The 11,446-nt window shown below is 37.9% G+C and overlaps 2 protein-coding genes across 2 annotated transcripts; both read right to left on the bottom strand.

Moving 5' to 3' along the window:
• Positions 1-237: 237 nt before the first annotated feature.
• Positions 238-3,734, bottom strand: LOC113497417 (histidine-rich glycoprotein-like). The gene is made up of 2 exons (XM_026876964.1): positions 1,901-3,734; positions 238-1,232 (listed from the first exon to the last, which is right to left on the bottom strand). Exons 1-2 carry the CDS (start codon positions 2,616-2,618, stop codon positions 379-381), a joined length of 1,572 nt encoding a protein of 523 aa, XP_026732765.1. The 5' UTR covers positions 2,619-3,734; the 3' UTR covers positions 238-378.
• A 1,500-nt stretch (positions 3,735-5,234) lies between these two features.
• On the bottom strand, positions 5,235-7,693 carry LOC113497373 (histidine-rich glycoprotein-like). Its single transcript, XM_026876911.1, has one exon. The coding sequence runs from the start codon at positions 6,048-6,050 to the stop codon at positions 5,331-5,333; it is 720 nt and encodes a 239-aa protein (XP_026732712.1). The 5' UTR covers positions 6,051-7,693; the 3' UTR covers positions 5,235-5,330.
• Positions 7,694-11,446: the final 3,753 nt, after the last annotated feature.

Here is an 11,446-nt window from a genome sequence, read left to right on the forward strand (position 1 = left end):
TGTCGTTTTTTGCTTTTAACAATTGGTTTCTTTGATCATTTCAATGATGACTAAATTCAGTACATTAATTTTCACGTACAATGCATACATATACATAATGGTGCAGTCTTTTAGTTTAGTGCAATGTAATAGTGTTGTTAATGTTTTGTAGCTTGCCAGAAGCTATACAATAAAAATATTGCAGAAAAAAAACAGATTGTTTGGGCTAGTTTATCTATACTAGGTAAAAAATGTAGGTGACTACGCAATGTAAATATTTTTATTTTAAATTAATAATGTCTTACGTAATTTTTTATATACAATGACTTGTTTCGAAATATAACAACACAAATAACAATATAATTTAACAAATAATCATTTAGATTACTTATTTTATCTTTACGATTTCTTTCCGTGGCTGTACCCATGCTCCTTACCGCCGGCATGTCCTCCCTTCTTGCCGTGGTCGTGGTGATGTGCAAAATGTTCCTCGTGACCGTGGTGACCCTTGTGGCCCTTGTGGTCTTCGTCGTAGTGTCCTTTGTCGTGGTGGCCCTTCTTCCCATGATGTTTCTCATGATGACCCTTTTCATGATGACCGCCTTTCTTGTGGTGACCTCCCTTCTTATCATGATGTCCGTGGAAGTCGCCGTGTTTGTGATGATGGCCTCCCTTGTGGAAGTCGTCGTAGAACTTATGTTCCTTATGATATTCGTCTTTGTGTGATTTATGGTGGAATCCGGTGGTTTTGGAACCTTTCTTGTGTCCTTTTTTGTGGCCGAATTTTCCTCCCTTGTGTCCATGCGCGGCTTCATGATGTTCGCCGTGGTGGTCGTGCTCGTCGTGGTGTTTCTTCTTGTGGCCGCCATGTTCATCATGATGACCTTCATGATGGTGTTTCGCGTGGTGTCCGTGATCGCCTTTATCGTGATGATGATGTGACTTGTAGCCCTTTTCACCTTTATCACCATGCTCTTCGTGGTGATGGGCATGTTTCTCATGACCTCCGCCCTCCTCATGATGGCTCTCTTTAGCTTTCTTGTGTTCGGTTCCCGCTATTGCTTGATCTGAGGGCTCACTGCCGGCTGCAGATAGGTCAACACCAGTAGGTGCAGCCACTTCAGCTGCATCTTGGGGTGCATTATCTTTCTCTCCTTTTGATTCAGCAACAATCCGAGCGTGCGTGAATGTTACCACGCACGCCAATATTTGTAATGAAAGAAGAAGCCGCATCTGGGAAAAATAACAGGGATGTCGTTTTTTATAAAGTTACTAATCAGTGTAAAGTTGAAGTAACATGTATATATATATTGCACTTACTTTGTCTGGTTCACCTCAAGACGTAGCCGTCACCAAAGTTACGAACACAGTGTTAATGTAGTTTCCGCTCTTTGAATTTATAGATAAGATCGCTTTCATCTGATGTCGACAGATCGTCATTTAGCAATAGCCAATGCTGATTTCTGGATGAATGATTCTGCGCCGGCGCTGCGGACTGCGGCTTCGGTTGTGACGACATCGTGTTATGGTTAAGCTGAATTAGTTCCGTTACAATGACTGATAATAATAGTGTTGCTCATTTTCTTGAGTTGTTGTCGATTGAAAGTTTAAAGTACGTATAAGTTTCTTAGGTTTACGCGAATGTTAGACATTGAAATGAAACTACTTTTACGGATTTTTTCGCGGTTTAATTTTAGATTTTAGTTTCCGACGTCTCGAAACCTTTGCAGGTATCATGGTCACGGGCAGACCGTCATCTAAAATTAAACCGCGAAAAAATCCGTAAAAGTAGTTTCATTTCAATACGTATAAGTTAAAAATCTTAAGTCAAAATACGTATTAAATAAGCTTTCGTTTATTTACATGCATAAAATAACAAAGTTAACAATAACATCTTATCAGTAATTATATCAGTGCTTGCCATGGTGGAAACCCCAGTGCTTATGGTCTTCATGACCACCTTTCTTGCCGTGGTCATGGTGGTGGTGGTGGTGTTCTTCGTGTCCGTGGTGTCCCTTATGTCCCTTGTGATCCTCGTCGTAATGATGCTTGTCGTGGTGTCCGTGTTTACCATGGTGCGCTTCATGGTGGCCGGAATGGTGGTGACCGCCCTTCTTGTGATGTCCTCCTTTCTTCTCGTGGTGTCCGTGGTGGTGACCATGTTTGTGGTGCTTGCCTTCCTTGTGGTGGTCATCGTAGAAGTGGTGGTCTTTGTGGTACTCGTCCTTGTGGTATTTCTTGTGGTATCCTTCTACTTCCTCACCCTTATCGTGATGTTTCTTGTGATGGTGCTTGCCGCCCTTGTGGTGATGTCCATGCTCGTGGTGCTTGCCGTGGTGATCGTGTTCATCCCAGTGCTTCTTGTGATGGCCTCCGTGTTCGTGATGATGTCCTTCGTGGTGGTGCTTGCCGTGATGACCATGTTCGCCTTTGTGGTGGTGATGATGTCCTTTATGGCCTTTGTGGCCCTTTTCACCGTGTTCGTGATGATGATGGGCATGGTGCTCCTTGCCTCCGCCTTCTTCGTGATGATGCCCGTGATGGCTGGCAGCGGCTACCAGGTCACCTTGCTCTACTTCTCGACTGGAGCAAGCTACTACTACGCATCCTAACACTGCAAGGGCGACTAGCGACCTCATGCTTATTGTTTCACTTCTCTAATTGTTGTAGATTTGAATACTTGGACTGAACTGTCTGTCAACTGCCAGTGGCAGCATTTTATATCATTAAATTTGCGGGTTGCAGTCGGTGAAACCAAGAGGCAAGGACGCCAGCGGCGAACTCAGACGGCGTTACGCTTTGCATTGCGACATGTCAACGGCCTACGCAAAAAAAGTACCTTAAGGTAATTATCTCTGTAAACAATCCAATCAATCAAGAGGTTGGTTAGCCTTATCATAACTTGAATGATTCGTTTCGTAAATAGCCCGTCTACCAACTACTCTATTCATAGTTTGCTCGTTCTTCCTGGAAGAAGTATCATTAATTACGTAGCTTTGTTTAGAAAGGACTGAGGTTAGCTTATTTAGCTAAAAAGTTTTAGGAGAAAATAACAGGCAGGATTCTACGTACATAGGTATAATACATAAACTTTTATTTTGGTTTGTATGTGGTATACGCTGACATGACTTAAACAAGAATGTTTTAAAAACGAGCTTAATGATTTAATTTAGATATTACATGAGGACATGTAGTTAAGTCGATAAAACTATGGTACAGAACTAAGCACTGGAGATTGCATTGAGAACCGAATCAAACTAAGAAAACGTTTGTTCGTTCGATTCGGATCTTAATTGTACCTATCTACACGGACTGATTAGGTACCTAGGTAATTAGGTGAGTAGCAACCGCCAATAGAGAACTTATATAATTGTCATCCTATTCATTAACTTTTCTATCAAATCTTTTCTGAACATTTGTATACGTAAGCAAGAACTGTTTTCTTTATAACTTAAGAACTAAAGTTATAGGTTTGATGGTCCAAAATATAGTTTAGCCTTAAGGACCAATGGTTTACATGACCTTATGTTATCTAAAACTATTAACAAGTAGAGAATTGAACGGTCAAAGTTATACATCCGTAAACTCAAACTCAAACATCGTTATTTGCACAAAATTCAGGTATCAAATATACATTTAGTGGTGTTACAGAAAAAAACATTAGGAACCTTGTACATTTTACCATAAGGCATGCAAACAGTATAACTGGAAAAAGACTTCAAATTATATAATATAGGAATTTTAAAATACATATTTTTTTTTAGATATATATCTATATTTTACATCTTATTTAATTAACAATATTATCATTTAAGAAATCATCATTAATAAATAGTTCAACATTATTAAATAGTTCGCTTTTAGTTTATACCTTAAAGTATAAGGAAGACGTACCGCAACGTCATAAAATAATAAGGTGACGGTACTATACTCAGCATGGCCTTCTTGTAATATTCAGGTGCACTGAGTCTTCAAATACCTACCTATTTACAAAATTAATCACTCCCCATCGCGCAGTCAATAAATAATTATTTGTTACTAATTTCATATTTTTCGAAGTAGATACCTACATAAAAAAAATATTTTAGACTTCATGGCTAAACAACAAATGCACACGTTGATCGACCACAGGTAAAGCTACGTTTGTTACCGTCGGTCCAAGGATGGGTAACCATCTATGTTATAACTTGTTCCTCTGTGTTTCAGAAGGCATGTTATTTACTTATCTTTGACAGTCTTTACGGGTCGTAAGAAGCTGGAAAGTCTGGGTAACTAGTGTCGTGTTACCCATGTCACTGAGGAGGTGACTTAGACTGTCGCACCTTGTAAAACACTAGTACAAGTTGCATCCGGTTGGAATGGAAGGCGCACCAACATAGCAAAAGGCTAGGATGATGATTATCTACTTATAATCGATTATCGATGTGTTATACTTAGCTATACAATCAAGTTTTTACTTTAGATTAACACTCGCGTTCGTAATAATAGAAGTAGTTAGTAATTTCCTGAAATTTTTAATATTTTAGAGCTTCACATTTATTCATGAACTTCACAAAAGTACCCATACTTATCTAGATTGATTATTTTCTTCAAGACGGTTAAGGTATCCATTCTATGTTACATATTCGTGTTTTGTTAACCCAACATTTATCAAGTTTAATTACTATTACATTAACGAGAGCAATAAAATACTCTCATGTTTTTTCAAACTGTATTCAGTTAAGCTTTCAGTCTGTAATGTACTTGATGTACCTCATGTATAATTCTACATAATAGCAGATTTCTGCCCAATACGTTTTAACACAATGATACTGTATCCCTTAATCTAAAGACTAGTCTAGTCTTATCTTAAGACAAATCAAAAACCAATAAAAGAACAGCTTCCAGAGTTTTAACAGCATTAGAAAATTACTGATGTATGTATTATGTAATAAATATATTCAATAATGATTAATAAAAATATATTAGTCAGTTATCAAGGTTGTTCGGCTTGCCTTGGATGGGTTTATGGTCAAAGTTTGTCGTCATGGCCTTTTTCATGGTTAGCTCAGCTTCATGCATAATTATGCTTATCCAAGTCCATTTATAAGTTGCAATCCTTTTTACTATTAGTTTGTAAAATGTTAATTAAACGACTTGTTAAATCTGTGAAACCAAAGTAATGTTAAAACCTTTATGGTTGAAATTAATATATTGTTTTCAAATATTATGCAACTAATGGTGGGATGGGATGTAAAGAATACTCAAATATTTATTTTGTGAAAAATTATTTACTTCGTATAAAAATATAAACAACAATAACAATTTCCATGTTTAACAGTAATTCATAACAACAAGTCTGCATTAAAGCGTTAATGTTTTCCATGGTGGAAGCCCCAGTGTTTGTGGTCTTCGTGGCCTCCCTTCTTGCCATGATCATGGTGGTGGTGGTGGTGTTCTTCATGTCCGTGGTGTCCCTTGTGGCCGTGGTGGTCTTCGTCGTAGTGGTGCTTGTCGTGGTGGCCATGTTTGCCGTGGTGGCCCTCATGGTGGCCGGAGTGGTGGTGACCGCCCTTCTTGTGGTGACCGCCATGACCTTCATGGTGTTTGTGGTGATGTCCGTGCTTGTGGTGTTTGCCTTCGTGGTGGTGTCCGTCGTGGAAGTGGTGGTCCTTGTGGAAGTGATCCTTGTGGTACTTCTTGTGGTACCCGTCGACGTGCTCTCCCTTGTCGTGGTGCTCCTTGTGGCCGTGTTTCTCTCCCTTGTGGTGGTGTCCATGTTCGTGGTGTTCACCGTGGTGGTCGTGCTCGTCCCAGTGCTTCTTGTGTCCGCCGCCATGTTCGTGGTGGTGTCCTTCATGGTGATGTTTGCCATGGTGACCGTGATCACCCTTGTGGTGGTGGTGATGTCCCTTGTGTCCTTTGTGTCCCTTGCCGCCGTGCTCGTGATGGTGGTGGGCATGGTGCTCGTGCCCGCCGCCATGCTCGTGGTGGTGTCCGGACGCAGCCACCGCCTGGTCCTCGTCCTTAGCTTCGTAGCTGGCGCACAAGGCGGCCAGGCACAGCACGCCGAATACTAGAAGCACCTTCATGATTCAAGTAGAGGTGTACTCCTTCTCTAATTGTTGTACTTCCTCTGAAGGTAGATCCTGAGAGGAAGTCCGGTTGTGACTGACCTCTGATACATTGATTGCCTATTTATATCAGTTAGTTGTAGTGCACCGTCTACAGCGGTGGAGAAATTATTCCGCAAGCGCTTGCACTAGTTCATGGACAAATTAAAATAAACCAGTGACTAAGTTTTGTGTCGGATGTTTAGGTAGAGCCAATTGTTATTTCCGTTCAGGCGACCGTAATTTAGTGATCTTAATTGAGACGGCCAAACGATTTCTATAATGCCTACTTACATTAAAACATCTTACACGTTTTGATTATTCATAACGCGACATAATCATTTACATGTGAGCACATAAAAATGTAAATAGGATAAATAATGTCAACTAATTAGTACTGCTTATTAGAGAACAAAGTTAATTGCATTCCATTATTTACGTATCGCTACAAATTAAATATTGAAACTACATAGTTTAAGGACAAAAATGTTTTAGGGTAAAATACGGCGCTAACATAAGATTGGTTTTCAGAAAATCCCATTATAATGATTTGCATTCGATCATAAAATTATAATATACCATTACCAGATCCGAATAAACACCGTTAAAGTCTCACAGCAATCAGGATAATTTGTAGGATGTTTTTTGATCATCTCAAAATGATTTAAGTGACAATTTGAATTAATTAAGTTTGTTACATGTGATTGTGCGAGGGCCAGTCACGCACTACTGGGCAAAGACCTCCCCGGGCACAGATTACTCGGCGATTATCTACTACGTCACCCTCGCTTGTATCGCCCCTGTATGCAGATATAAGGTGTTCATTAACTAACGCAACACGCCCCAATGACGTTCTTTTTGTTTTATTTATGGAGGGACGTATTGTTACTTGTTTCATGACCATGAAATAATGAGTTCGGTACCAGTGTTGTTTTTTTTTGCAAACTGATATAGGTATGTAATATTCGCGTTAACAATGTATGTATTTACTAAAATTGTACGAACTGCTTCTTGATTATTGTTTAAACATGCAGTAATCAGGTGGTAAAGACGAAAAATCTATAGAAGGAACAAGCGGCTCTATTCATCTCCAAATATAGGTATGTATTATTTTACTTAAATTTCTAAGAGAACGAAGTCTACCTATAAGATTTTTTGAAAGAAAGCACAGACTGCTTATACAGCCTGTAAATCGAAACACGGGACATTTCTCGGAGTCCAGATTATCCTACAAGTTTCAGGTAAGTATGCGATTATCAATAAGTTTTGATATTTAAGTTATTTAATTCTCAAGTAAGTACCGCATGCCGGTCGACTGCGTGCGTAGACAACGCTGGATCAATTTGAATAGGCCTCGACATCAATGGCGGTATTGTTAACCTCGCCACGGAGATATCTTCATTCAACGTAACACACAGTTGATTGACGGTTCATGAGCTCGACTCTATCGGAAATTATCTGCTTAGTGGGTCTTTTCGTGTTCCAAACGCCGCTATTTGGATAGCGTTAAACAATTCTTCCGAATGACTTAGCACTGTTAATCCTCACCCTTGTTGGTCCATGTCCGGAATCTTTACAACATAATGCAGATCTGTTTGAGTATTCAGTTTGATTATACACGCTTATGAGTTCATCACGGTCTTTTGTAAACACTCGATATTTTATAGAAAAGTATGTATGTTATGTGGGCTAAGCGCTGTTTTGTGTGGAAATAACAGATATTATAACATTGGTACATTGTCTATTGTATACTTAGATTACTTGTCCTTGAATTTTTCAATAGATTTCAGTTGAGACAAATGTATTGCAATACATTACTGTAAGAGCGCAGTGTGCAAGAGACGGTGACATATTTTAATTAAGACCGCTGCAGCGCTGTAACGTTCAGTGTTAATAGATTACACAATTCCTTCATTTAAGTATAATAATGGAGTAGGTGCTTACTATTGGTTATTAGTTTGCTATTGTATTGCCTTTTAATTTAATTCATCCTGCAAATTGGGAACAGATGCAACGTTTCAACTTTTTTTATTTGAATAGGTAATTGTGAAAAAAAAATGATTACCTATTTACTCAGCGTATTAGTTTCTTATTACCTACTTTCAACACGACTCCTTAGCGACGGCTTTGCGAGTTGCGGTCGTTAAACCCAAGTAATTACACATCTCTCATCATAGGGTTTTTAATTTTACTTTTGCAACTTATTAGTGTAGCACTCTAACATATTTTTTTCGAGCTACAAGTATTTTTTCTCTACCAAGCTATGTTTCAGAGACTATGCATTAACTCAAAAAGGAAGACCATCGCGGCATCATTACAAAAATGATTTCAACAAGAATTTTAATTTAATAAACTTATTATGTAGGTACATACTTAAATACCACATAATAAAAACTGGTTTTCTCTTATAAATTAGCTATGTTCGCTCGCTATGTATAAGTTCATGATCGTCGCGGTCTATTGAACACTTTTCTAAAGGTTCAGTTTCAAAAGAGCGCCGCGCCGGTCGCCGATCAAGGTTCCCGTGGCCTTCTGGCCTTCTGATGAACTTTCGCTAAACATAGAAGATTTACACATTATGTAATTTCTGAACCTCTCTGATAAAAAGTAGATACGTATTCAGCCTTTTTCAATCTGTTTAAGAAGTCAACTTTGCTTGATGTCTCGCTTTTTCACTGTTTTTAGTTTTTAATGCTACGGGATAAATAAGAAGGTTTTTTTCATAAGGCGATACCTCAATGAAGATTGACGATACCTAATTAGGTGATACACGAACATTTCATGTATAAGATTCAATAGCTGAATGATAATATGTCCTAGGTAAATGATCTTCTTTTTATTAAATAACTTTGTGAAAGTTAACTGAGCCGTCCTGGATCGTATAGAATTCTTAAATATTATCTTTTTACAACCATTGTTAGTGCATGAGTTATAATTAAATTCTAAATTCATTCAAGTTTTGATATTAATTATCTATTCTGATACCGCATAAAATGTTGTCTACGAAATGTTGGAAATGTTACGCAAGGTGACAGTCGTTTATTAAGCTTGTCTAAAACTACATTACTTAGATAATCAAACATTCGTGACTTTTTTATTGTCAATATTTGAAATCTAATATCCAGTACAATTAAATTCGTAATCGCAAACCAACTACCTGACTTTCAGATTTTTGATTTCATGTAGTTTCAAGAAGTATTTTACGATTTCTGTGACACTTTATGAGTCATTCACATCTCTGTCATCTAAGTAATCGAAAGAAAGAACAAGAGTTTTCGTTTAAAATTTAGAATGCCAATGTCTACTCAAATATAATCTCTGTGACATAATTCGATGGATATCTGTAGATAGTTACGACCTACTTATAACCTAGTAACATTTCTTATAAGAAACTTTAGCAGGAACGCACGGCCTACATAATGTTGATGGGTGTTTAGTATAAAGTAATAGAACACGACCGGAGCCCCAGTAGCACTAATGCTCTTAGCGCATTCAGGGCGCCGTGCTTAAGGGAATTAGGCGCTAAGAAGCCTAGCCCTACATCACTCAATCTTGTTACCGACGTGCTTTGCTAACACTATTATCACTGTAACATTATATTCTTAGGATTAAATCTCTTCATAAATGTAGGAAGGTACGATAAGTATTACACACATGCTGCCAAATTCATTTTTTGAACACACACAATTCTTATAAGTTTAGATTGCTTCAACAGTTATTCATACTAGTTTACATACATAATTATGTGTTAATAGATCACTGAAATTCTTTTTAAATATGTTATTACATATTTGAAATAGGAAATTGAAAGCTGTCATTAAAATTACTAATAATACAAAGTAATATTCATAACATTTGAAATAAAAAACAAATGACTTCTGCGAAGTGTTCTAAATACATTTAAATTAGTGTTGTTCTTATATTTGAAAAATACACACATACACATTCTTGGAATCAAGCCCAACTGTTTTTATCTGTACAAAGCCAGCTTAGCTAAATTAAAAGTTTTCGCAAACTCCAAATGTAATAATAATATTGTGTATAAATAAAAAAAATATAAATAAAAACTGTACGATTTAGTATCAAGCTTTATTGCATTGTAATGTTGTTCGCATGTGTAGAACTGGATATGTAATGTTTGGGCATAGCAAACGTGGTTTGAACAACACATTGTTGGCAATCAGGAGGTTAGCCCCGGATAATCCCGGCCATTGTTAGCTATTTTCATGCTTATGCCCTTTGTGTGTGTCCTGTATTAAGTCATACGCGGATAATCGTCGTATTATATAGAGTTAATTTTGCATTGGCTCGCATCAGAGGGATTGCCAGCTGCTTACCGTCACAGCGAAACAAATCGGCGACATTTACCGAGCACAGTACCAATCCGATATGAAGCCGTGTATTTACATTTGCATCCCACAGTGACACAATATGTTTGGGATATTAATACTGAAATCGATATTTATTGTTGATCGAGAGCAGATGTAAGCCAAGCATCGTAGAGACGTAACTAAAGTTTGTGTTTTAATTAAGTTTGTCTGAAACAGCTATACAGTATTCTGTTTAAGAAGTCTAGTGTATAACTTTTTGCTCTTTCTGATGTACCATAGAAGTGTTTCAAGTGGGACTGCGGTCTGTTTAATTGTGCTATAAACACATAGAGTTTGCGTAATTATCGCTGACATTTTCTATTTACCATATGGTAGTTCAAATCAGTCTCGACAACTTTACGACGCATCAAACCAGTTTATCTACACGTGTTTCAACAGAATAACAACCAATGTGATTTTAGGAACTAAGGTAGTAAGCCTCTGTTTACTGATGTCGTTTTGTAAACGAATTTCAAATTGTTTGCATTGATCTAGTCGAAAAAAAATCTTGATTTTTACAGGTAATCTTGACTTACTGTCACGCATCGTCGAGTGACCAATATTTGCCGGAATAGAACACCGTAAAGATGTTTCCGGTTCGTAAAAGTATCATATTAACTGTTCAAACATTAGATCGGAGGTTTCGTCGGGAGCAGCTGGGCGACACGACTAATTACATCAATTACAGGCAAACAGAGCGGCGCTCGGGTTTCGCTCCCAGCTTTGTCAATGTTTGCCGAGCGCCGCGGCCGCCCCCGGACCGCGGACACCGCGACACGCATAAACGGACATTGTTAATGTAAGGTCATACCTACTTCGCTAATGGCCTGCGTGTCATTACGAGATAATTCTAACTGACGCCTGGATCCGACTCTACAAAATGAAAATGTTTCACTATTTTCAGATCAATATGATCTACTTAGCTACATACAATATTTGAGAAGTTTAAATAGGATCTTTTTCATTAACTGTTAAGATGATAATGACTTGATGCAATGATCTTTT

Source organism: Trichoplusia ni, chromosome 9 (assembly GCF_003590095.1).
Source record: "Trichoplusia ni isolate ovarian cell line Hi5 chromosome 9, tn1, whole genome shotgun sequence".
Lineage (NCBI taxonomy): Eukaryota > Metazoa > Arthropoda > Insecta > Lepidoptera > Noctuidae > Trichoplusia > Trichoplusia ni.